This window comes from Corylus avellana, chromosome 1 (assembly GCF_965113065.1).
Source record: "Corylus avellana chromosome 1, dhCorAvel1.hap1.2, whole genome shotgun sequence".
NCBI lineage: Eukaryota > Viridiplantae > Streptophyta > Magnoliopsida > Fagales > Betulaceae > Corylus > Corylus avellana.
Genome location: NC_142490.1, coordinates 37,279,766 through 37,306,325, shown reverse-complemented (window position 1 = coordinate 37,306,325; position 26,560 = coordinate 37,279,766). Strand labels below are relative to the sequence as shown.

Sequence of the window (26,560 nt, the reverse complement as noted above, 5' to 3'; positions counted from 1 at the left end):
CATGTGTTGGATGTATTCATGAGTGACCGAGTAATCATTGGTCTATGTATTGCTTTGACTTTGAATCATGTGTTGGATGTATTCATGAGTGACCGAGTAATCATTGGTCTATGTAAAATGCTTTGATTATGCCTAGTCAAATATTTGACTTTAATTATTCCAAACACTCGGATTTGTCTTTTAGAAATGGCATTTAACAAATCATTTGCCTTTCTTTGTTTGGACTTTAAAATGCCCCTCGAAGGCCCTGGCTAATTTCCTCTAGAAGCATGTATATTGAATTTGACATATATACAAAGCATCCCCAATAGATTCATCAAAACAGCCTTAGAACTATTTTGGTGAGCCAAATGATTAAAAGTCATAGAAATATGCTCTCTAATTAGTGGGTTTTGTTTGGTAGGCGAACATGCATTACTGTTCACTTACCAAAAGAATAAAAGTTTATTAAAATTTCTTTAATTCCCTACTTTTTATTTCTTTTTCTCACACTCTCAACCCACCCAAATACAATCGAATAATGTTAGAGATCATCTTTTTATTCTCATAAAGTTGATTTAGCTTTTAAAATCATCATTAAATTTTAGATGAATCATATTTGAATTTTGAAAGCTACATCGATCAATCTTAGGAGGATAAAAAGAAGATAAAAATATGGTCTCTAGTATTACTCTCCAAACGCTCATGTTGGAAGAGAAGCCGGAGGAACACAAAGCCAAGCCAAGCCAGGCCGTCGATCACCATAAGAAGAAAAAAAAAAAAAAAAAACACAAATATTCAAAAGTATGACTGTTAGAACCATTATGATAAAATAAATATTCAAAAATATGACTGTTAAAATAAGACAAACATTCAAAAATATAACTAAGAGGCTGAGAATACTTAAATATATATATTTGACTAGTAAAATTTGGTGAGTGATATTTAAATAATGAAGTTGTTATCGGAAAAAGTCAGCAATTTTTTCCGACAATATTATCTGCTGGGAGTTGCTTCCCACTTTGTAAATCTAGAAGCACGTTGAATTGCTCTATAACTGGTGGTGAGTTGCTGCTTGGTCAAAAAATTACACCGGAAATCCAATAAACAAAACCAGCCTGAGGTAATTTGATGCTGACATCATACTGTGCATTTTTTTTTGTTTTTTTTTTTTTCATAGAATCAAAGCACCAAAAAAATTCCAATGAACAAATATTACGGCGCAAAAAATACAATCAATTAAATAATAAGAAATGAGTAAAAAAAAAATGGCAATGTCCTCTCAATAAGGGCCGCATAAAGCAGGATCTAAGTAAATGAGATAAAAAAAAAAAAAAGGATCCAAACTTCGAGACGTCTTTTAACCCTCCTTGAACCCCCGCTTGTAAACAATAATAACAATCGAAACATGGAAAGCTAGAGTGAAAAAGGCACCGTCAAAATCTGTTCAAGAGCTTATGTAGGGGGAGAACAACTAGACTAAAACCCATAAAACCAAAAAGACATAAATTTCTTTCAAATCAGTATAAAAAAAATATCTTTTAACTCATTTAAAATAAAAAATATGATTCTCTCTAGTTCAAAATAGACTGAAGAATATCCAGTTCATAGCTATAATTTTTTCTTAAAAATCCTAAAACCACAAATAAGACACATGTCCATTAACCAAAAATAATAATAAAATATTATTTTAGATTTAAATAAAAATAAAAAATAAAATTATAAAATATGAAGGGGTGGTTGGCCACCCCAGCTGGGGTGGCCGAAGCCACCCCAAGGGCCAAATCTTAAAAATAATAATAATAATAATAATAATAATAAAAATAAAAAATAAAAATAAAAATTGTTTCGACCTTGCGGGTGGCCAGACTAACCCATAATATTTTATAATTTTATTTTTTATTTTTAATTTAAATCTCAAATAATATTTTATTATTATTTTTAGTTCATAGCTATAAACTGGATATTCTCCCGTCCATTTTAATTGTCTATAAACATTTAAAATGTACATTAAATTTAGTCTAAATTAGTAAACTGATATTAATGATGTTAAAAATTTAATATTCATTTTAAATGTTTATGGACACTTTGCACTATTTTAAATGAGTTTGAAGATATTTATTTCATACTGATTTAGAGAAAATTTCTATCATTTTTAGTATCAAGTGTTTATAAATATTTAAAAAGTAGATTAAACTAGACAAAAAAAAAATATAGAGTAATAAAGCCAATAACAGAAACAAAGCAACAACAAAAAGCCCAACGACGACAACTTCAACGGCGAAGAAGAGCGGCATCAAATCCAAAATATACCAAGTAAATTCTTTTTCTTTTCTTTTTTTCAAATTAAAGTATTTTCTTCTTTAACAGCGAGTTTCAACGAAGCCGTCTCATTCTGATCTAAACATGCCTGCAACTAAAAAAGTCAACTGGGTGATTATGATTATTCACAAGTAGGTTTTCGGCTATATCTATCTATCTATCTATCTATCTATACATATGCAAAATCGCCAAAAAAAAAACAAAAAAACTTTATTTACTGAACATGACTTTTTCAATATTTTCGGCTTGGATGGGTAGGCACTACCATGCATGTTCAGAATATATAATAATATTCCTTCCATCATAATTCTTTGAACTATCTTTATCAATATTCTAGCGATTCTGTCATCTTCCTCTTCCAGGCTTCCATTCGTTGCAGTCCAATACAAAGGTTGACGATATGCACTTATCTTTTATTTTTTTTATTTTTTTATTTTTTTTATTTGGATAAGTTGCTGAAGTGCATTTTTAACATACCCATTTTTGACTTTTTCCAAAGAACACAGCTCACTTTTGACAATCTCTTGCACGTCAACTTGAACATTATGCAAGAAAACAGCCAACCCTTTCAACTCTTTCGCTTACGTTTTTACTATAAATAACTGCTGCTTACTTCTTCATGGCTTCATCCAAACTACATCCTCATTACCTACTGAAAATGTCTTCCCTCTCCATCTATCTCCTAACATTTTCTCTCCTTCTCCAAACCATTTATGGAGCAAGCCCTCTCTTTCATTTCTGTTCAAGCTCTGGCAACTTCACCGCCAATGACCCTTACGAATCAAGCCTAAGACAGCTCTTGGGCAATCTTTACTACCAAACCCCTCCCCAGGGTTTTGGTTTTGGTTCAGTGGGTCAGGATCCGTACAAAACTTATGGGCTTGCTCTTTGTCGTGGTGACGTTCAAGCCGCAGACTGCAGGACTTGCGTTAATGACGCCAGCACCGAAATTCGCAAACGCTGCCCATATAACAAAGGTGCGATCATATGGTACGATAATTGTCTTTTGAAATACGTCAACACTGATTTCCTTGGCAAAATTGATAATCAAAACAAGTTCTATATGTGGAACTTGAGAAACGTTAGCGAGCCCACAACCTTCAACCAAAAAACAAGGGAGTTGTTGAGCCTACTGGCTAAAGATGCATCTGCGACTCCAAAACTGTATGCAGCTGGAGAGTTGGAGCTTGAAAAATCGAAGAAGCTCTATGGCTTGGCCCAATGCACTAGGGACCTTTCTGGAAGTGATTGTTTCAAGTGTCTTGATGGAATAATTGGTGAACTTCCTCGTTGCTGTGATGGGAAAGAAGGAGGAAGAGTCGTTGGTGGGAGTTGCAACTTTAGATATGAGATTTACCCCTTCGTCAATGCTTAGATTATAAGTGTTCTAGAGTGTTCTAGAGTTTAGTATCGTCTATATATACATTATAAACAAAAATAAAGTCTTTGTAAGAACACCTTTATGATTCTCCGTTTTGGAGGATTGCAATAATATTACCTACTTTTTATATGTTGCATGTTTCGATCATCAACATATGTTGTTGAATAAAAATTTCTGTTGTTTCTTATAATAGGATTTGTTGTGGGAAGGCATTCATACGTTTAACCCATTATTGAGTGATAAAAATTTTTTTTTAAAAAGGGTTAAATACCAAATACCCTCCTGGCGTTTGGTAACTTTATTTTTACCCCCTTAGGGTTTCATCTTTATCATATGACTCCCCTGAGTTTTGATAAAAGACCAAATTAGTCCATCTGTTAGTTGACCGTTTAGGACTGACACGTGGACCAATCAGATGTCAACACATGTCACCAATTTAATTTTCTAAATTTTTTTTAATTAAAAAAAATGTTTTTTTAAAAAAAAATAAAAAAAAAAAGAAAAGAAAAACAATTGGGGGTGGCCAATGGCCAAGGGGGTGGCTCGGCCACCCCCAATGTTTTCCATTTCTTTTTCTTTTTTTTTAAATTTTTTTTTTTAATTTTTTTTTTAAAAAAATATATTTTTTAATTTTTTTAAAAAAATTTTAAAAAAATTAATATATGTGCCACGTGTCGACGTCTGATTGGTCCACGTGTCAGTCCTAACGGTCAACTAACGGATGGACTAATTTGGTCACTTATCAAAACCACAGGGACCTGCTATGATAAAAATGAAACCCCAGGAGGAAAAAAATAAAGTTACCAAACCCCGGGGGAGTTTGGAGTATTTAACCCTTATTTTTTATTTTTTATTCAAAATTTTCATTTATTTTATCTTAAAAATAAAAAAAATCATGAAAACGCGAGGTATCGATCCTCGTTCCTTTCATGTAAGCACTGATGAAGGCTCTACCAATTGAGCTACGTTCCCTTTTATGAGTTTATTTTATAAATAATATTTACTTGAACGCTATACAAAAAATAGATGAAGGTCTTTTTGTATGGTTGTTTAATAATTTATGAAACATTGTAAAGCGTATAGATGCGGTAGTTAATCCGTGGGAATTTTTAAATACAGAGACTCGTGAAAGTTATATTAAAGAGGAAGATATGCTTTAGTTTACCTGATGTGGAATCGGGCGTTACAAAGGTGATACTTTCCCCTCGAAAAATGAATAATAAATGTGTTCCTCCAAACTCTTTGTTTACGACACTTATAATCTAAAAATACAGAAAAAGGAAAATATTAGGACGTGGGTTCGAATCTCCGCAATCGAGAATTTTCACATATGTCTGATTAGTATTAGCTACCTTGGTTTTTATTGATGCTCCGGTGGAACTGAGTCAGATTATGGCTTAGTCGAACTTAAGGGAGCACTTGCGATTCCTACTATCTAGGCCCCTCATGTGCGGCTCCCAGCGGGTAGGTGCTACTATGACCACGCCTAGGTAAGATAGCCACAATTAATCTCCCTAGCCTACCATTTTTGCTAAAAAAAAAAAAAAAGAAAAAGAAAAAAGAACTTATAATCTAAGCTGTGATGAAGGGATAAATCTCAAATCTTATGTTGCAACTCCCATCAACAACTCTTCCTCCTTCTTTCCCATTACAACAATGAGGAAGTTCACCAGTTATACCATCAAGACACTTGAAACAATCACTTCCAGAAAGGTCCCTAGTGCATTGGGCCAAGCCATAGAGCTTCCTCGATTTTCCGACCTCTAGCTCTCCAACTGCATACAATTTCGGAGTCCCAGATGCCTTTTTGGCGAGTAGGCCAAACAACTCCCTTGTTTTTTGGTTAATGGTTGTGGGATCGCTAACATTTCGCAAGTTCCACATGTAGAACTTGTTTTTATTATCAATTTGGCCTTGGAAATCTTTGTTGAGGTACTTCAAAAGACAATTATCGTACCATATAATTGCACCCTTGTTATTTGGGCAACGTTTGAGAATTTCATTGCTTGCCTCATTGAAGCAATTCCTGCAATCTGTGGCTTTAACGTCACCACGGCAAAGAGCAAGCCCATATGTTTTGTACGGATCTTGACCCACTGAACCAAGACCAAAACCCATAGGAGGTGTTTGGCTATAAAGACTACCCAGGAGCTTTCTTAGGTTTGATCCATAAGCGTCATTGCCGGTGAAGTTCTCAGAGCTTGAACAAAAATGGAAGAGAGGGCCAGCTCCAAAAGTGTTTTGGAGAAGGAGAGAAAATGTTAGCAATGAGATCAAGAAGGAAGACATTTTTTGGTTAAAAAATTGAGAATGTTTTTTTGCAACAGTTTTGTAACATAGCAGTTATTTATAATAATTCCTGGGGTTGTCTCTTTCCTCTATATGTTGTTTGTGTGGAGAAGAACTTGTCAAAATCGAGCAACCTTCTTAATTTGGAAAATTCAAACATTTATCCGAAAAAAAGGAATGGTGGAAGATGGGAATGTTGCAAGACATTATGGTGCAATAATATTATATATATTCATCAAGTATATTCCTACCGAAGAATTTTGGGTAATTTTAATGCAAAACAATATCCGAGAGAAGCTAATTTATTAGCGGATCAGGCTGTTAATCAAATTGAAAATGTTGATATCCATTTGATGCTGATTTCTACAGCTCTTCCATCCAAGAAATGTCACATACTACATTTGCTATCATTTTTCATAGAAAAATATAATTTACATATTATTAATGTAACTCCCCATAGCTAATTCTAAATTAAACTCATTATCTATGGTAACTAGATAGGACATTATCGATAGAGATTACATGCACACTAAAGAATTATCACTACAAAAAAAAACATTTTTTTTTTCACTGGAGTTTTCTGACGTGTCAAAAAATTTTTCTGATATGGTGTTTCTAACGTGTGTTGAATGTCAGAAGCATAGGTGTCAGGAAATTTTTTTTCCCGACGTGTTACTGTTTAGCACGTCAGAATTTTTTGACGTGACAATTTTGGCACGTCAAAAAATTTTCTTACGTGTTAAACAGTAACACGTTAGAAATTTCCTAACGTGTCAAAATTGACACGTCAGAAAATTTAAAAATGAATTAAAAAAAAATATTTTCTGGAATTTTTTTTTTCAATTAAAAAATGTATTAATTTAATTTAATTTTTTTTTTTTGTAATTTATCTGCACCACTCAAGTGGTGTAGAGAAATGAATTTCTCTGCACCGCTCGAGTGGTGCAGAGAAACCATGAAAAAATTTTCTCCAAAATTTTTTCGTTTCTGCACGGCACAGCCAGCTCTCTTCTTTTCTCAATTTTTTTTTTCTCTCTCTTCTTTTCTCCAGCCAGCTCTCACCTTTCTCCATTTTCTCATTTCTTTTCGATCTCCATTTTCAAAAACCCAAACCTACACCGAAAAATCTTCAAACAATCAAAAACCCAAATCAAAAAATCAAAAACCCAAAACAAAAAAACAATCTGAAAAATCAAAAACCTAAACGTCAAACCCAACAAATCTTCAAAAACCCAAAAAATCTCCTTTATCTTCTCTTCTTCTTCTTCTTCTCTTCTCTTCTCTTCTCCTTTTTTTTTTTTTTTTTCTTCTTCTTCTCTTCTCCCTTTCTTTTTCTTCTTCTCTTCTCCTTTTCTTTTTCTTCTCCTTCTTCTGCTTTCTTCGATATGCCGTGGAGAGCAGGGAGATTGAGAGAGGAGAGAGAGAGAGTGTGGGGAAATAAATGAAGAGGGAAGAATAAAAAGAGGAAAAAAGTTTAAGGAAAATAAGAAGAGGGAAAAATTTCAAAATCCCGCCCATTTTTTTGTGACATGTCATTATTTAGCACGTCAGAAAATTCTGACGTGCCAGTTGGATATGTCAGAATATGCTATTTTAGCACGTCAGAAAATGGTGACGTGACAAAAATCATGTACTGTTTGCCACGTCAGAAAATAGTAATTTTTTTGTAGTGTATATAGAAAAAAAAAAAAAAAAAAAGGCTTAAGACGACCCAGCATTTTTGGGTTTATTTTTTAGCGATATTTTTGGATTATATTTTCTTTCTTTACTAGAAGTAGGTTTACTTTATTACAAGGATTTATCTTTTATAAATAGGCTAGATTATTATTTGAAATTCATCAATTGAATTATTATCAATTCAGAGAATTTCCTCTCAAATACTTTATGTAGTTTTTTCTTTTTTTAAGGCCTGCAGGCTTGTTTTTATCTTTTTGGGTAGAAGACGAAGACGCTTCTTCTTATAGAACCAAAGACACTGCTCTTAGATTAGTTACCTTAGTCTTCTACTACGTCAGTTGGTATCAGAGCAAGCTTTATTGATCATGGCTAATCAGTGCAACGGTGACAACGATCCCTTAATGACACCGCTCGTGACAAGGAGGCTCCTTCGAGAGCCAATTTCCAAGAGCTCTAACAGATCTAGCAAACAATGCAACAGGAGATGCGCCAGATGCGGGAGATGATGGAGCGCATGGACATAGGTCCTAATCGTAATCATAGGGACAATGATACCTGTGATGATGATGGGATCCGAGTGAGGCCTATTCCTCACCAACGACCTGCACCCATAAACTGGTTGCTGGTCTATGAAGATCTTAGTGACGATGAAGACTTCGTTGAAGGAGTGTTCGGACATAACGTTGGAGTAGATTGACGGGGTGAAGGACGTAGGGGCGCCGGTCGTAGCAGCGCAGGCTTCAAAGGTTATGAGTGCCGTGGCGCTGGCGATATGGGGAATGTCTATGAAGGCTCCGGCTACCGGGATGCTTATAGAGAGCAACCCAGACGTCAGGATTACGTTAGGGAGGAATCCCACAAATACCGGATGAAGATTGATCTCCCATCTTTCAACGGGCATCTTCACATCGAAGATTTCTTAGATTGGGTGATGGAGGGAGAGAGATTCTTTGAATATATTAGTGTTCACGAGGATCGCAAGGTGAAGTTAGTGACATACAAGTTCAAGGGAGGAGCTTCTGCTTGGTGGGAACAATTACAGATTTTTCGGTCCTACCAAGGGAAGGGACCTGTAACTTCATGGTTGAAGATAAAGTGGCTACTCAAAGAACGGTTTTTACCACCGTACTTTGAGCAACAGCTATTCCAACAATACCAAGAGTATCAACAAGGAGGTCGAATAATCCAGGCGTATGTTGTTGATTTTTATCGTCTATCCACCCGAAATGATCTCATGCAGACAGAGGCTCAACAAGTTGCAAGGTTTATTGGTGGATTGCTTGTGGTGATACAAGATAAGGTTTCTATACATCTTGTCTTTACTTTGACCGAAGCAGTTAGTTTGTCATCCCGAGCAAAGAAGCAACTTGAGAGGACTAGAGCACCAACCTAGGAGCGAAACTCGAGCGATTCAACGAAATTGACACAAGGTCGAGAAAAAAACCCTCTAGTCCCAATAGTTACATTAAGTCAACCAGTGACTTCCATGGGAAGAGGAGCCAACAATAGTTCGAACATTCCGAGACAACCAGCCAACAATCTGTATGCACGGCCCAGTCCAAACAAGTGTTTCAAATGCAACCAACTGGGACATAGGTCACATCAATGTCCTCGGAGACAAATGGTAAACTTGATCGAACCTAAGCCAAAAGAAGGAGTCAAGAGAATGAGAGGATGATACACCCTAGTATGAGGAAGAGGAGTTGGCTGACGCCAATGAGAGAATCCCACTTTCTTGATCTTTAGTCATTCAACGTTTACTCTTAACCCCGAGACAAAAGGATCAATCTCAAAGGCACAAGATTTTTCATTCTCATTGCACATTCAACTAGAGGGTATGTGATGTGATTATTGATGGTGGTAGGGGGAGAATGTGGTGTCTAAGGAGATGGTTTCGAAGTTGGGTTTGAAAACTGAGAAGCACCCAGCCCCATACAACATCAGATGGATCAAGCGAGGAACCAAGACACTAGTAACCGAGAGATGTCGTTTCACATTTTTGTTGATTTTTATCGTCTATCCACCCGAAATGATCTCATGCAGACAGAGGCTCAACAAGTTGCAAGGTTTATTGGTGGATTGCGTGTGGTGATACAAGATAAGGTTTCTATACATCTTGTCTTTACTTTGACCGAAGCAGTTAGTTTGTCATCCCGAGCAAAGAAGCAACTTGAGAGGACTAGAGCACCAACCTAGGAGCGAAACTCGAGTGATTCAACGAAATTGACACAAGGTCGAGAAAAACAACCTCTAGTCCCAACAGTTACATCAAGTCAACCAGTGACTTCCATGGGAAGAGGAGCCAACAATAGTTCGAACATTCCGAGACAACCAGCCAACAATCTGTATGCACGGCCCAGTCCAAACAAGTGTTTCAAATGCAACCAACCGGGACATAGGTCACATCAATGTCCTCGGAGACAAATGGTAAACTTGATCGAACCTAAGCCAAAAGAAGGAGTCGAGAGAATGAGAGGATGATACACCCTAGTATGAGGAAGAGGAGTTGGCTGACGCCAATGAGAGAATCCCACTTTCTTGATCTTTAGTCATTCAACGTTTACTCTTAACCCCGAGACAAAAGGATCAATCTCAAAGGCACAAGATTTTTCATTCTCATTGCACATTCAACTAGAGGGTATGTGATGTGATTATTGATAGTGGTAGGGGGAGAATGTGGTGTCTAAGGAGATGGTTTCGAAGTTGGGTTTGAAAACTGAGAAGCACCCAGCCCCATACAACATCAGATGGATCAAGCGAGGAACCAAGACACTAGTAACCGAGAGATGTCGTTTCACATTTTTGTTGATTTTTATCGTCTATCCACCCGAAATGATCTCATGCAGACAGAGGCTCAACAAGTTGCAAGGTTTATTGGTGGATTGCGTGTGGTGATACAAGATAAGGTTTCTATACATCTTGTCTTTACTTTGACCGAAGCAGTTAGTTTGTCATCCCGAGCAAAGAAGCAACTTGAGAGGACTAGAGCACCAACCTAGGAGTGGAACTCGAGCGATTCAACGAAATTGACACAAGGTCGAGAAAAACAACCTCTAGTCCCAACAGTTACATCAAGTCAACCAGTGACTTCCATGGGAAGAGGAGCCAACAATAGTTCGAACATTCCGAGACAACCAGCCAACAATCTGTATGCACGGCCCAGTCCAAACAAGTGTTTCAAATGCAACCAACTGGGACATAGGTCACATCAATGTCCTCGGAGACAAATGGTAAACTTGATCGAACCTAAGCCAAAAGAAGGAGTCGAGAGAATGAGAGGATGATACACCCTAGTATGAGGAAGAGGAGTTGGCTGACGCCAATGAGAGAATCCCACTTTCTTGATCTTTAGTCATTCAACGTTTACTCTTAACCCCGAGACAAAAGGATCAATCTCAAAGGCACAAGATTTTTCATTCTCATTGCACATTCAACTAGAGGGTATGTGATGTCATTATTGATGGTGGTAGGGGGAGAATGTGGTGTCTAAGGAGATGGTTTCAAAGTTGGGTTTGAAAACTGAGAAGCACCCAGCCCCATACAATATCAGATGGATCAAGCGAGGAACCAAGACACTAGTAACCGAGAGATGTCGTTTCACATTTTTGTTGATTTTTATCGTCTATCCACCCGAAATGATCTCATGCAGACAGAGGCTCAACAAGTTGCAAGGTTTATTGGTGGATTGCGTGTGGTGATACAAGATAAGGTTTCTATACATCTTGTCTTTACTTTGACCGAAGCAGTTAGTTTGTCATCCCGAGCAAAGAAGCAACTTGAGAGGACTAGAGCACCAACCTAGGAGCGAAACTCGAGCGATTCAACGAAATTGACACAAGGTCGAGAAAAACAGCCTCTAGTCCCAACAGTTACATCAAGTCAACCAGTGACTTCCATGGGAAGAGGAGCCAACAATAGTTCGAACATTCCGAGACAACCAGCCAACAATCTGTATGCACGGCCCAGTCCAAACAAGTGTTTCAGATGCAACCAACCGGGACATAGGTCACATCAATGTCCTCGGAGACAAATGGTAAACTTGATCGAACCTAAGCCAAAAGAAGGAGTCGAGAGAATGAGAGGATGATACACCCTAGTATGAGGAAGAGGAGTTGGCCGACGCCAATGAGAGAATCCCACTTTCTTGATCTTTAGTCATTCAATGTTTACTCTTAACCCCGAGACAAAAGGATCAATCTCAAAGGCACAAGATTTTTCATTCTCATTGCACATTCAACTAGAGGGTATGTGATGTTATTATTGATGGTGGTAGGGGGAGAATGTGGTGTCTAAGGAGATGGTTTCGAAGTTGGGTTTGAAAACTGAGAAGCACCCAGCCCCATACAACATCAGATGGATCAAGCGAGGAACCAAGACACTAGTAACCGAGAGATGTCGTTTCACATTTTTGTTGATTTTTATCGTCTATCCACCCGAAATGATCTCATGCAGACAGAGGCTCAACAAGTTGCAAGGTTTATTGGTGGATTGCGTGTGGTGATACAAGATAAAGTTTCTATACATCTTGTCTTTACTTTGACCGAAGCAGTTAGTTTGTCATCCCGAGCAAAGAAGCAACTTGAGAGGACTAGAGCACCAACCTAGGAGTGAAACTCGAGCGATTCAACGAAATTGACACAAGGTCGAGAAAAACAACCTCTAGTCCCAACAGTTACATCAAGTCAACCAGTGACTTCCATGGGAAGAGGAGCCAACAATAGTTCGAACATTCCGAGACAACCAGCCAACAATCTGTATGCACGGCCCAGTCCAAACAAGTGTTTCAAATGCAACCAACCGGGACATAGGTCACATCAATGTCCTCGGAGACAAATGGTAAACTTGATCGAACCTAAGCCAAAAGAAGGAGTCGAGAGAATGAGAGGATGATACACCCTAGTATGAGGAAGAGGAGTTGGCTGACGCCAATGAGAGAATCCCACTTTCTCGATCTTTAGTCATTCAACGTTTACTCTTAACCCCGAGACAAAAGGATCAATCTCAAAGGCACAAGATTTTTCATTCTCACTGCACATTCAACTAGAGGGTATGTGATGTGATTATTGATGGTGGTAGGGGGAGAATGTGGTGTCTAAGGAGATGGTTTCGAAGTTGGGTTTGAAAACTGAGAAGCACCCAGCCCCATACAACATCAGATGGATCAAGTGAGGAACCAAGACACTAGTAACCGAGAGATGTCGTTTCACATTTTCGATTGGTAAGCATTACTTGGATTCTATTTTGTGTGATGTATTGGAGCTAGAAGCGTGCCATTTAATCCTGGGAAGACCTTGGCAGTTTGACATGGATGCCAAGCAGAAGGGAAGAGATAACGTCTACATTATCTTTTCGGATGGTCGGAAGTTCACATTTCGACCCTTACAAGAAGTCGAAAATTCTACTCATTCTAAGGGTAGAATTTAGAATGAGTCGGAAATTCTACTCATTCTTTCCGGTCCTCGTATCCATTGGATCAAAATTTATAAAAGAAGTTAAGGAGGCCCGAGACATCATAGCTACCTTTCCTTATATATTAAGTTGAAAAATAAAATTAAAAGGAAATAGATACCATCTCAACCACCACGTCTAATGTGCATCTCAAAGCCCATAGGAAAAAGCTTTTTTGCTTTTCTTCCCTCTGCAACTCCATGAATCCAAAAGCTTGAACTCAAAGACGCACCCAAACATAGAAGCTGACGTAGTGGAAGACTAAGGTAATTAACCAAATAGTAGCATCTTTGATTCTGCAAGGAGAAGTGTTCTCGTCTTCTATCCAAAAGATAAAACAATCCTGCATGCTAAAAAAAATATAAAAATTCACAGAGTATTTGAGAGAAAATTCTCTGACTTGATAATAATTCAATGAGTTTGTTTTACAATATAAGTTAGCTTATTTATAGAAGAAAAATATTTGTAAAGAAAGTAAACATAATCCTAATAAGGAAAGAAAATAAGGTCTTAATAAAATAAAATATTCTACAAATATCCTAATCAAATAAATTAAGTTCCTAATGTCAAATTAACAATCAGCGGGAATCGTGACAATCTTTCATTTTGTAATTTCATTGTATGAGAACAAATAAAATTTTGATCAAGCAGCTCTACTTCAATATTATTTTTAATATTTTCCTTATTTTTGTTTTTACCGAAAATATAAGTAAATATCGTCCTATGTCAGAAACCATCCTCGTCCAAAATATATAATATATGCACGTGTATGACATGCACTATTTTTTGTCTATTTTAACGTTAACAACTAAATAAGATAGCAATTTTGCAGCAAATGGTAGTTTAAGGAAGTCAAGTATAACAAATGTATATTTTCGTCTTCTTCTTTTTTTTTTCTTTTTTTTTTAATTTTTTTTTAATTTTTTTTTAATTTTTTTTTTAAATTGATAAAATTTCATGAGCATAAAGCTTTTACATCACTGAGCATACAACTCTGAAAAACCATAGCTAAAAGCTATGAAGGTTACAAAGTCATAAAAATGACTTCAAGTTTCTGCTAACCCATGTACAATTACATTTAAGTAACGAATTTGCTTCGTGTAAACTAGATCTAGGTCATGAGTAGCCCAAACAAAAAAACAAAAATAAAAAACAACTAGAAACTAAAAATTCAGCCATGAGAGTTAAGCCCCCACACCGATCTACTCCATCCTCAACTCGAAAGCCAGGACAAGCAAAAAACAAAAACACCACAAGTAGCAGTGAAGGAGCACAGTATCGTAGACATCCCTTCGAAATTAAGACACGCCTTGACCGAAAAAGACGATTAGATCTAAGGTTGAAGAGACTAGATCTGGATCTAGATCTAGATCTACAAACTAAATCTAAAGCAACCCGCAAAAAACGGAGATCGAAAAAACCTTCGGAGAAGACATCAAAAACTGCTACTGTGAAAAGAGAGGAGGGGATTTAGATCTTCCCTCCATCTAATAAATGGACTAAGTTGCAACGAAATGGGAGTTTGAGGGCGCAAACTGTCACAAAATGCAAATATAAGGGCACTAAGTTTCACAAATGGTAGAGGATATTTTAGTAAACGGAAGTTTAAGACAATTTGGACATTTAAAGTCCAAAATATGCACGTGGACTATTTTTTTGCCCATTTTAATGTTAACAACTATTGGAGGAGCCATTTTGTAACAAAATGGTAGTTTAACAAGTAGAAGTCTAACAAATGATAATTTGAGGATAAGTGCTAATGAGGCGTCAATTATTCTTCGGAGTACTAAGTGTATTGTCATTTTTTTAAAGAGTTAAATACTCCAAACCCCCCTGGGGTTTGGTAACTTTATTTTTTTCTCTCTGGGGTTTCATTTTTATCATAGGAGGTCCCTGTGGTTTTGATAAGTGACCAAATTAGTCCATCCGTTAGTTGACCGTTAGGACTGACACGTGGACCAATCAGACGTCGACACGTGGCACATATATTAATTTTTTTAAAAAAATTTTAAAAATTTTTTTAAAAATATATATATTTTTTTAAAAAAAATTAAAAACAAAATATTTTTTTTTTTTTTTTTTTAAAAAAAAAAAAGAAACGGAAAACATTGGGGGTGGCCGAGCCAGCCCCATGGCCAAAGGGGGTGGCCGAGCCACCCCCAAATGGCCAAGGGGGTGGCTCGGCCACCCCCAATTGTTTTTCTTTTTTTTTTAATTAAAAAAAATTTAAAAAATTAAATTGGTGACACGTGTTGACATCTGATTGGTCCACGTGTCAGTCCTAAACAGTCAACTAACGGATGAACTAACTTGGTCTTTTATCAAAACTCAGGGGGAGTCCTGTGATAAAAATGAAACCCCAGGGGGGTAAAAATAAAGTTACCAAACCCCAGGAGGGTATTTGGTATTTAACCCAAAAAATAAAGAAATATTTTATTCTATAAAAAATGAAAATGAATATAAAAACATTCCCTTTCTCCCCCTTTGTAGTATTTGCGCGGACAATAGAAAAGAATTAAAACCTAAGAAAAAAAGTTAAAGGGTTAAATACTCCAAAAGCCCCTGTGGTTTCACAACTTTATTTTTTCCTCCCTGGGGTTTCATTTTTATCACAGGAGGTCCCTGCGGTTTTGATAAGTGACCAAATTAGTCCATCCGTTAGTTGACCGTTAAACTGACACGTGGACCAATCAGATGTCGACACGTGGCACATATATTAATTTTTTTTTTAAAAAAATTTTTAATTAAAAAAAAATATTAAAAAAAAAAAAAAAAAAAAATCGGAAGAAACTGGGGGTGGCTCGGCCACCCCCTTGGCAATTTGGGGGTGGCTCGGCCACCCCCTTTGGCCATGGGGGTGGCCAGGCCACCCCCATCTGGCCGGATGGGGGTGGCCGAGCCACCCCCTGGGGGTGGCTCGGCCACCCCCTCGGCCACCCCCAGTGGGTACCGGGGGTGGCTCGGCCACCCCCTTGGGCTCCAAGGGGGTGGCCGAAACCACCCCCGGTACCCACTGGGGGTGGCTCGGCCACCCCCATGGAGCCTTGGGGGTGGCTGAAACCACCCCCAATGGTGGTTGGGGGTGGTTTCGGCCACCCCCAAGGCTCCATGGGGGTGGCTCAGTGGGTACCGGGGGTGGTTTCGGCCACCCCCTTGGAGCCCAAGGGGTGGCCGAATGGGGGTGGCCTGGCCACCCCCATGGCCAAAGGGGGTGGCCGAGCCACCCCCAAATTGCCAAGGGGGTGGCTCGGCCACCCCCAGTTTTTTCCGATTTTTTTTTTTTTTTTTTGAAAAAAAAAAAAAAAAATTAAAAAAAACTAATATATGTGCCACGTGTCAACGTCTGATTGGTCCACGTGTCAGTCCGTACAGTCAACTAACGGTCAACTAACGGATGGACTAATTTGGTCACTTATCAAAACCACAGGGACCTCCTGTGATAAAAATGAAACCCCAGGAGGGAAAAAATAAAGTTGTGAAACCCCATGGACTAATTTAGTATTTAACCCAAAGTTAAAATGAGGTATATATTTTTAGTTTAAAAATATTAATATAATAATTTTTTACACTGAATATTAAAAAAATAGTTTAAAAATCATAGAGATGTAAAATTATTAATCAAATTTTATTGTTAAATTTTTATTAATATATTATTCTTATTAGATAATATGGCTAATCCATTTTGTCGTTCTAGTAATCACTACAAAAAAAGAATTTTTTGTTGATATGCATTTTTTGACGTGTTAGGTGGCCTGACACATCAAAAAATTTTCCTGACGAGGCATTTTTGACGTGTGTCAAGCGTTAAAATTTTGGGTGTCAAAAACAAAAAATTTCTGACATATCAGATGTAACACGTTAAAATTTTCTGACGTGTCAAAATTGGCACTTTCTGACACGTCAAAAATTTTTCTGACATATCAAATTTTGACACGTCAGTAAATTTCCTGACGTGTCAAAATTGACACATCAGTAATTTAAAGATTATTAAAAATAAATAAATTTTCTGTTTTAAAATTTTTTCTGAAATTTTTTTTTCAATTAAAAAATTTATTAATTTAAATTATTTTTTAATTAAAATAATATATATTTTTTTAATTCTTTTCTCAACCGTCAACGTTCTCCCAGCTTTCTCCCTAATCTCTTCTTTTCTCCATTTTCTCACTCTCTCTGTCTTCTTTTCTCCATTTTCGTTAATTCTCGAGCTAGCTCTCCCTCTCTTCTTTTCTCGATTTTCTCATTCTCTCTCTCTTCTTTCCTCCATTTTCAAAAACCCAAATCCAAAAATTAATCTTCAAAAAATCAATAACCCAAATCAAAAAATCAACCTGAAAAATCAAAAATCCAAACGTGAAACCCAACAAATCTTCAAAAACCCAAAATATCTTGTTATCTTCTCTTCTCCTTTTCTTCTTCTTCTTCTTCTTCTTCTTCTTTTCTTCTTTTTCTCTTCTCCTTTTCCTTTTCTTCTTCCCTCTGGAGGGAGCTGGCCGGCTGCATGTGCAAAGAGAAGAGGGAGATTGAGAGAGGATCCGGAGAGAGAGAGAGAGAGAGAGAGAGAGAGAGAGAGCTGAGTCTGGGGAAATAAAAGAATAGGGAAAGAAGTAGAATAAAAGGCAAGAAGAATAAAGAATAAATTAAGAATAAAGGGAATAAAGATTAATAAAAGAACATATTAAGGGGAAAGAAGAGGGAAAAAGGGGGAAAAAGTTGAAAATTCCGCTATTTTTTTTTAGTGACGTGCCAATATTTAACATGTCAAAATTTTTTTGACGTGTGTAAATAGCACGTCAGAAATTTCATTTCACGTTTCTCTATTTTATTTGCAAATAAATAGTGTTTTTGCGTAAAAAAAAGAAAAAAAGAAAAAGAAATAGAGCAGAAAACATATATATATATATAATTTCTATATTATTGCATGGAGAATAATAAATCAAAGAAATCCGGATCGGAAGGCCAAGAGTAGCAACAAAGTTATTTAATAAAGATCTGGAAAGATTTTGAGTCTCATTTTTGTTTAAAATCCTTCCTAATAAAAAACAAAAATTAGATGAAATTTATATAATATAAATGAACATGATATATATAATAAAAAAAATTAAAAATTAAAAATATATATTTATTGATATGTCAAGAAATTTTGACGTGTCTAATTTTACCACGTCAATAAATATTTAAATATTAAGTTATTTAAATAAAATTTTTAAAAATTAAATTGAATTAAAATTTTCTGACGTGTTGAATGTAACATTGACGTGCCACTTTTGACACGTCAATAATTACTGACGTGGCAAAATTTGGTTACTGTTTGCCACATCAGAAACCATCCGATTTTTTGTAGTGAATATAGGTGATTGTAACTAGGATTTTGTTAGATAGCATACAACGACATGGTGATTGTTAGAACAATTTTCGATATGGTGTGAATTGCACGTTCTTCGGAGTGTTCTTGATCTTCAATATGTCCTTCGTGTTCCCACAATCGCTATAAAATAATAAGAGCGTCAAAACATCCGCCGGCGTCTATGTTGGGGAAACTCAGATGCCTAAGTCAGTTTTCGAGGAAAACAGTATTCTCCAACGCATAAGATTTCAGTCTGCCCAGTGTACAATAATTTAGCCATATTTTGTATTTTTGAATATGAGAGTCTATTTTTGTACCTTGTGTAGGGGCCTATTTATAAGCTGAAGAGTTGAGGTAGACTTGAATTAGATATTCTCATTTGAATTGATTTAGGGGTCCTATGAGCTATAACTGGACTTGGGCTTCTACTCCAATCTAGATCTTGAGTAGGACTATGAACCTAGATTATCTCAATAAAACCCCACCGGGATTATATCATATGCTATTAATTAATAGATCTGTGGGCCTGTCATTGGCCTTGAGGCCCAAAATCTAATGGGCTTATAGTGCAAAATTCTTCCCAACAGTTACCCCTAATTTTCTTATCCGAGATACTTGAGTGATGGGAATTTTAGTCATAGTCCCCGGATGACTCGATGTTTGGTCTTGTTCGAGACCTTCGTCTTCCTCGGTGTGTACCTTGAGCTTGACAACTGGAGCTCCCCATTTTGTTCACGGCATTGCCTTGATTCTCGAGAGTACCCCACAACTCTCTTATTTTACCGAGGGTTAAAATTGATCCTCCCTTTAATACCCGAGGGTTAAATCTGACCCTCCTTTTGAAATACTTGAATCCAATGATGAAAACCGACCCCCATTGACAAGTTGAATTTAGGGATTAAAACCAAACCCCCCCTTTGCACTATCTAAGGGTGAAAACCCAACCCTTTCTCTGTAAATCCGAGGGTGAAATCCGGCCCTTTATTCAAGTTACCCGAGGGTGCAATCCGGCCCTCTCTTCAAGTTAACCAAACCGCATAGGATCTTTTAAACTAACTTTTCACTAAAATTCTTGACAAGATAAGCCATCTCTCACTATGCTCCAAAATCCTCAATTTTCCTTGAGGTAGCTAATATCAAGCCTCAGGTATCTCTAAAAAAATGTGTAAATATGATATAATAAACAACTTTAGTGAGTAAAAATAATTAATCAAGGGGAGAGATATAGAGTCACTTACTAGTTGGAATTATACACAAAACTTAATAGAACAATTTTCAATATTTTTCAAATCAAGATACGAAATATTACATTTTGTGTTCAATAACAATGAAAATAAATTGTACACATGAGTAACCAATGTTACTATGAGCAATAAAAATAATGCAATGATTCAAATATATCTAAATCATCTCCCAATGTTATACACTCATTGTCAAGCGTTTTCACCTTGTCTTACTGGGTCGTGCGGTCCCTCTATTGGGACTAAAACCTCATCCTCAGGCAAGAAGAAGTGGCCCTCCTTGGAGCCTTTAACCATGGGACGGCCTGTATAATTTTCGTGAGGGATCCACCCATGACCGATTGTCATGTTACTTCCCCCTTAACGCACACATGGTTGCATGATTGCAAAATTTGGGATCCAACGCTTGACGCCCTCATACAAGGACTAACTTTGGTACCGAACTTAATTATAAATCTCACTATGCCACAAGGAGTTTCAAATAATAATCAAAGTGCCCACAATCAATATTAATCATGCATAAGATACCAATTTCCACTTCCTAGAAACTCAGTGTCATATTTCATCATAAAAATATCATCTATCACATTGGTAAGCCAATGCCTTTCTAGATCAATATATGCGATTCATATTTATAAACTTTCATATATAAATCTCATGATGACACTAGTATATCAAAAATCACATTATGCATTATTATCATCAAAATATAGCGTCAAAATCAACCTGGAATTCCACAACAACCTTCATTCTTTAACTGAAAATCAACCCTCGAGTACTAAAGGTAAATTCAGCCAATAGAACAAAGCCAAACCACAATCCGAAAATCAAAAAGGAAAACCCATGATCGATTGGAGCTCAGAAAAAAAAAAAAAAAACAAAAGCTTGCGTGTTACCCAATCAACCTTTTTCTTTCAAAAAAATAAAATTAATTAATTACTTCTCAACACAAATTCAAGCTTCAACCTTGTTTGGCTTAACTAGAAAATTCATTATCTCCTAAATTCTTTTGCTCTGTTTCTGTGTCTCTTCTCTCTCTCCCACGATTATCTCGTCTCTCTCTCTCTCCCTCTCTTCTCTCTTCTTTTCTCTTCTACTTTCTCTTATCCTCTATTTTCCTTCTTCTATTTTGTATTTGCTGCAACTAAAAACAAGTCAGGCAAGGGGTTGTAGAGATTAAGCAAAGAAGTTTTAAGTAGTTCTAAAAGTCACTTTTGTGTCTCTCTTATATCACTCTAAGAATAATGTGGCTTTCAAAATTACTATTTGATCAAAATTAAATAATAATCAATCACAATGCCAACGATAATTTTAAAAGCTACATCATTTTTATGGTGATACAAGACAGATACAAGAGTGACTTCTAACATTACTTGTTAGGAGATGACTAGTCCCCCACCACGAATCAATCACATTTTTTTTTTTTTTTTTTGAAAAAAAAAAAGAAAACTATATATAAAAATAACTATGTACAACCTTCTTTTGTAAGTGACATATCTAAAGTATCTAAACATCATAAAGTATGCATGTATTACGATCAATTATCGACGTGGAGCTTCTAACTAAAAAAGTCAGTCCAATCAAATCTAGTATTACAAAACAGACTCTTGGCTTCTCCCTTTTATAAGTTCCCTTAAAATGGATAACCTGACAAGCCGCAAATATTGCATAAGTTTAAAACTTAGTAAGTAAACCTCATAGTCGAGTATGAAATGAGCTCTTGTTACATAGAGATGTAAACATGTATTTTCACAAGCAAATTAGTTGTTGCCTCTGTCATTACACCCCACAAGTATAGTTTTGGTTTTTGAAAAGTGTAGGTGTAATCCCAGTAACAATCGCCTTTACGTTTTAATGTAGAAAACTAAGGTCGTAATAGGTCATTGTTGGGAATGCGTATGCAAATCAAAATTTGCACAGCGGAAGAAATCATAGTCACCTGCCCAAGAAAACTTTATGAAGAACATATGAAAAACGGTTGCTATTTTAACAAATAGCAAGAACAAAGATAACTTACTTGAAGATCTACGGCCACACCTTGGCTATGAGCAAAGAACTTTTCTTTTTCTTCTCTAAGAGCACAGTAGATTGAGACCTCTAAATTTTCTAACCAATGACTGATTATAACCAAGAGAGTGTGGGCTCTTACTTACTTTTTCAAATCTTAAACTTTTGTTATTTGTGAGTTATTTGTGAGTAATTTTTAGAAAGTTTCTGAAAATTATGTATAAAGAAAACTTGATGGGATGATTTGAAAGCCTTAGGCTCTTCTCTATTTATGGGCTTAGCAGGTAAGAGAATTTTCAAATCTTAGCAATGTTGGATTAGGAGTAGAAAAGCTAGTCCCAGGAGTAGAAAAGCTAGTCAACAGCTTGGGTGAAAACCCTAGCCTCCATGCATTGCTGGACCATGCGACTCCTTTGCCTTGGGAGCCTTCTTCTACTGCCCAACGCATGGGGCTAGATGCGTCCCATGCTTACTTAAGGTTTATGGGTTTTATCTCAAGTCCAACCTTAAATATATTCTATAGCCTATGTTTTAAATAAATAAAACACTTACCCAATAAATAAGAAAGCCTTAATATAGTTAACTTATATAAGCTTGGCAAAGGACCTAAAAAAATAATAATTATTGGCTTAAATATTTCCATAATTTGGTCTCCCTGACATTCGTTACCCGATAATATTCACAATTAATTCTATTAAATAATTGTAGTTGCACTCCAATAAATACTTTGTTTAAACAATTAATCCATTTGACTTACTTAACGTTGACTTATGATTCCTCCATGAGATCTTCTGTAGTAAAATTAAGGCTAAGGATACTGTTACTTAATTCTCTACCTCTTTTCCCTTGAGTCACTGACTTTACGATATTCTCATAATGTGTAAAACACATATATATTTTAATATGCTAACCAAAATGCTCTGGCCAGAGTCTTGAGAATAATATCCATAAAATATATCTTTAAGGGAAAATTTCTTTGCTTACTGACAAGGGATCTAGATTTCTTCTTGAAAATTGCTTTCCCACAATATTTCATGCGATTACCCAATGCACTGAGATTAGTTTGACTGTTGATAGGTCTCACTCTGTGATACATCAAAGTAACCTATATAAAACATTTAAGTCCACAATTCCTTCGGAGAGTTGGCGCAGTCCCAAGGGACTTGTAATACAATATTGGTGCCCTGAATATTGCACACTACCATCCATAACACTAGCAACCTGGGCGAGTCTAAACTCGGGTGGCCCACGCTATTAATGATGTACGTCTTGTAGTGACTCGCCAATCAAACATGACTGCGCCGGTCACTAACAACCATTGGACCTAAGGCCTACATAACAAATACACATTTGACCAAAGAATAAAGTTTATATAGTAAGTCTATGACTATTATATCGCAAGTACTAGTGTACCATGTCATACATTGTATTTTATTAATCAATTAATTATGCTTATAACATACACGTAATCAGTCAGCTAATATATCATACATTTTTATGAAAAGTTATCGTAAGTATTTACTTACCTCGTATGTTCGCTCAAATCCTTAAACATCTCGAGTTCCTTCTATAACGAAACATAGTTTATTGTTATGCGCAATACTAGAGAACCTATTATAAACACATAGAGTCTTAATCGAGAGGCCACTGCTAGAAGGTCACAAAAACCCTAATTTCACCAATTCTGGACATTGGTTGAATGTTCAGACTTATGATCGAACGTTTGTAATCGAGGTCAAACGTTTGGTCATAGTGCATAGAACGTTTGGTTAGAATGCCATGGTACATGCAAAGCTCCTATGTTCAAACCATCACATAACAAATCTTATCATATGCTCCTAATAGGTACAATAAGACGTAATAAGCCACAATCACACAAAAACCTAGGAAAACAATAGATGTTTAAAACATTTGAAAAACTGTCCTTTAAGATGGATAATTTCATAACTCATCATGGCATTTATATCAAACAGGAAAATCACATAATAATATGAAACCAAAACTTAGCTTAGAGGAGTTTACCTTTGCAGATAGCAACTCACTTCAAAATCTCCTCATTTTCTCCCAATAAATCACTCTTCTTTCTAAGTTTAGGGTTGAGGGGGGTGTGAGAGTGGTGAGTGGAGTAACCCTTGTTTCTTAGATAAAAAGGGTTTTTAAAACAATTACGAGTAATGGTAGCTTTGTAAAAGTGTTTAATAAAAATATTAGTGTTATTGGCCATTTTTGAGTTTTAAATTTTTAGGGCATCACATGTTGTAGCCACCAACTATGCTCATTGAGCACCATTTTCGGCCCAAAAATCCACATTTCTCTCATCTGATCACTATTTTAAGTTATTTTCTTGTCATTTTAGACAATATTTTATTTCCTTGTTTTAGTAGTGATTCAAATTCAAGATTTTACCACCTTTTTTTTTTTTTATAGGATTTCTATTTCAAATGTAGTATAAATTGGACTTTTTTTTTTTTTTTTTTTGGCAAAAGTCAGTTTGCTTTAGCTACGTATGCCCGACTTGTGGGTATAGTTATTGCTTTAGAGTATTCTCTGTTTTCTTTTGGTCGGCTAAGGCTTTTTCTTCTCTATTCGTGACTATTTCTTTTCTTTTGAATTTTCTTTAAATCTTTATGTTCCTGTCATAACATTTTTAGCTCTGCATGGCATCAAAATACATGCTTAATTAGTTTACTATTTTGTTTGGTTATCTTCAAATTCTTAATTTTTTTCGTCTCATTATCACTTTATTACTACATTATAGATCACAACTGAACGCAATTAACAAATGTAAGTAGAATTGGATGTTATATAAAAAGATAAATGCTACATATACTTTTAAGTGCTTTTTTCTCTTAAATGCTTATTCTCTGATATAATAATAAAAATTATTGTTAAATTTTGAATGGGTTAATCTGTCTGTGATATATTAATGGTAATTTCATTATCACATCAGAGAGTAAATATTTAGAAGTACATGTAGCATTTCTCATCTAAAAATTTAAAATATCATAGAATAATTAATTACTTTTGAAAAATGGAAGTGGAACACCAAAATTGAGTCATTTGGACCTAAACAGGAGTAAGTGGCCCAAAAGCTATGAGGTTAAGCCCATAACCTAATCCAATGAAATGGCTTTTAATCACCCAAATGCATTCTCATTAATTATGTGAGAACCAAGGATCATTAAACTAATGAATCCTTAAAAGGTCATCCCTACTATTTCTCCTCTCAATATATATATATATGCTTGTTATAATTATTTAAAAAATTGAATGGCCTAATATTCAAGTTAATTTTCTACTTTGGTTCTCCTCAAATTGAGTTTGGTTAGAAGATTATGAATAGAAATTGATTATAATATCATATAATTAGTGATTATGCAAGTGCACTAAAATTTATAGATAAAAAAAAATAAATAAATAAAAAAATAAAATAAAAAAAAAGCCTAGTAAAGTGCAACAATAGCTTCTTCTTATTTTTTCTTGCATTACCACTTAAGGGAACACATGCTAATTGGTCAAGTTTATGATTCTATGCTGTCAATACTAATCCAATTCAATTAAAAAAGAATAGGCACCTCCCGATCTATTGGAAAAGATGGAATGGTCATGATTCTCCCAAATGAACTTTCTTCATTTTGATACATTAGGGCATGGGTTTGATTCCTGTACAGAGAATCTTCATCATGCTTGATTAGTGTAAACTATTTTGGATCCTATTAATGTCTTGATGGAGTTGGGTCAAGCTTTGGCTCAACCGAACTTGAAGGAGTGCTTGCGATTCCTATCATCTAGGCTCCACCTGTGATCTGTCATTAGTTTCCAGTGAGCAAACTCTACTATGGTCATACTCAGATAGAATAGTCACTCTAATCGCTCGCTCCTACCTTTTTAATTAAAAAAAAAGGAAGTGAATCATTTTCTCTTGATAATAATGTCTTCTCAAGTGAAATACAGACGGTTAATTTCATTGTTTAGATTAAATTTTATAGAAATACATAACCCAATAAAACTCCAAACCCCATTTAGTTATTTTCAGATTCATTCCAAGTACATCCATCCAGTGTCATAGCTATGACCATCTCTAGTGTGGATTGGATGGACCTGCACGTGGTTTATAAAGACAATATACCACATGATGACATAAAGCCTTTCTAAAGGACTTGAATGATCTCTTTTAGTTTGATCATCAAATTGTCTTCACATGTAAGCTGCTTTAGAAGCACGCAGGAAAAAAGATGCTCACGCAGGGTATAGTGGACTCATATGAACATATTCCTTGTCTTTGCTTCAAACACAAAATATCACCAAAAGGTAAACATTAAGCAAACACAAAAAGGTTGGCATATCCCCTAACATACAATCATCATCATCATCATCATGGGTACGACATGCTTGTGCATTTTTCTTTTGGTATTGAGAATCCAATGGAATTGCGGATAATGCATTAGGGTATCGAAGATAGGGATTCACAGTAATTATTGTCTAAATTGTTAGGAGAGTGCCTATATGAGATTCACTCGTGCGTATAATTGGCTAGACAACCCAAAATTAATTAGAACAAGTGGGTCTTATATAAGGTTTGTAATTTTTGACACGACTTACGAATCCAACACGAACTTAATACGAAATTAAAGAGTTAAGATTGAAAAGTTTGACTAGTTTAATTAAATAAGTCGGATTAAGGTTAGCCTCTATAGCCTTTTACCCATAGCTCAACACGACCTGAATTCAACACGCGACATATTGACTAGCAATTTTGGACTTGGCTCGTGAAACCCAATACACAATTAGAGCGTTACGGTTGAAGGGTTTGACCTATTAATTAGGGGTGACAGATTGTCACCCCTAGTCTTATATGAATTCTTTCACATT

The 26,560-nt window shown here is 35.9% G+C and overlaps 1 protein-coding gene and 1 pseudogene across 1 annotated transcript; one reads left to right on the top strand and one right to left on the bottom strand.

Moving 5' to 3' along the window:
* Positions 1-2,944: 2,944 nt before the first annotated feature.
* Positions 2,945-3,809, top strand: LOC132173108 (antimicrobial ginkbilobin-2-like protein). Its single transcript, XM_059584688.2, has one exon. It carries the CDS (start codon positions 2,960-2,962, stop codon positions 3,674-3,676), a length of 717 nt encoding a protein of 238 aa, XP_059440671.2. The 5' UTR covers positions 2,945-2,959; the 3' UTR covers positions 3,677-3,809.
* Positions 3,810-5,254: 1,445 nt separating this feature from the next.
* Positions 5,255-5,977, bottom strand: LOC132173109 (antimicrobial ginkbilobin-2-like protein pseudogene; annotated as a pseudogene).
* Positions 5,978-26,560: the final 20,583 nt, after the last annotated feature.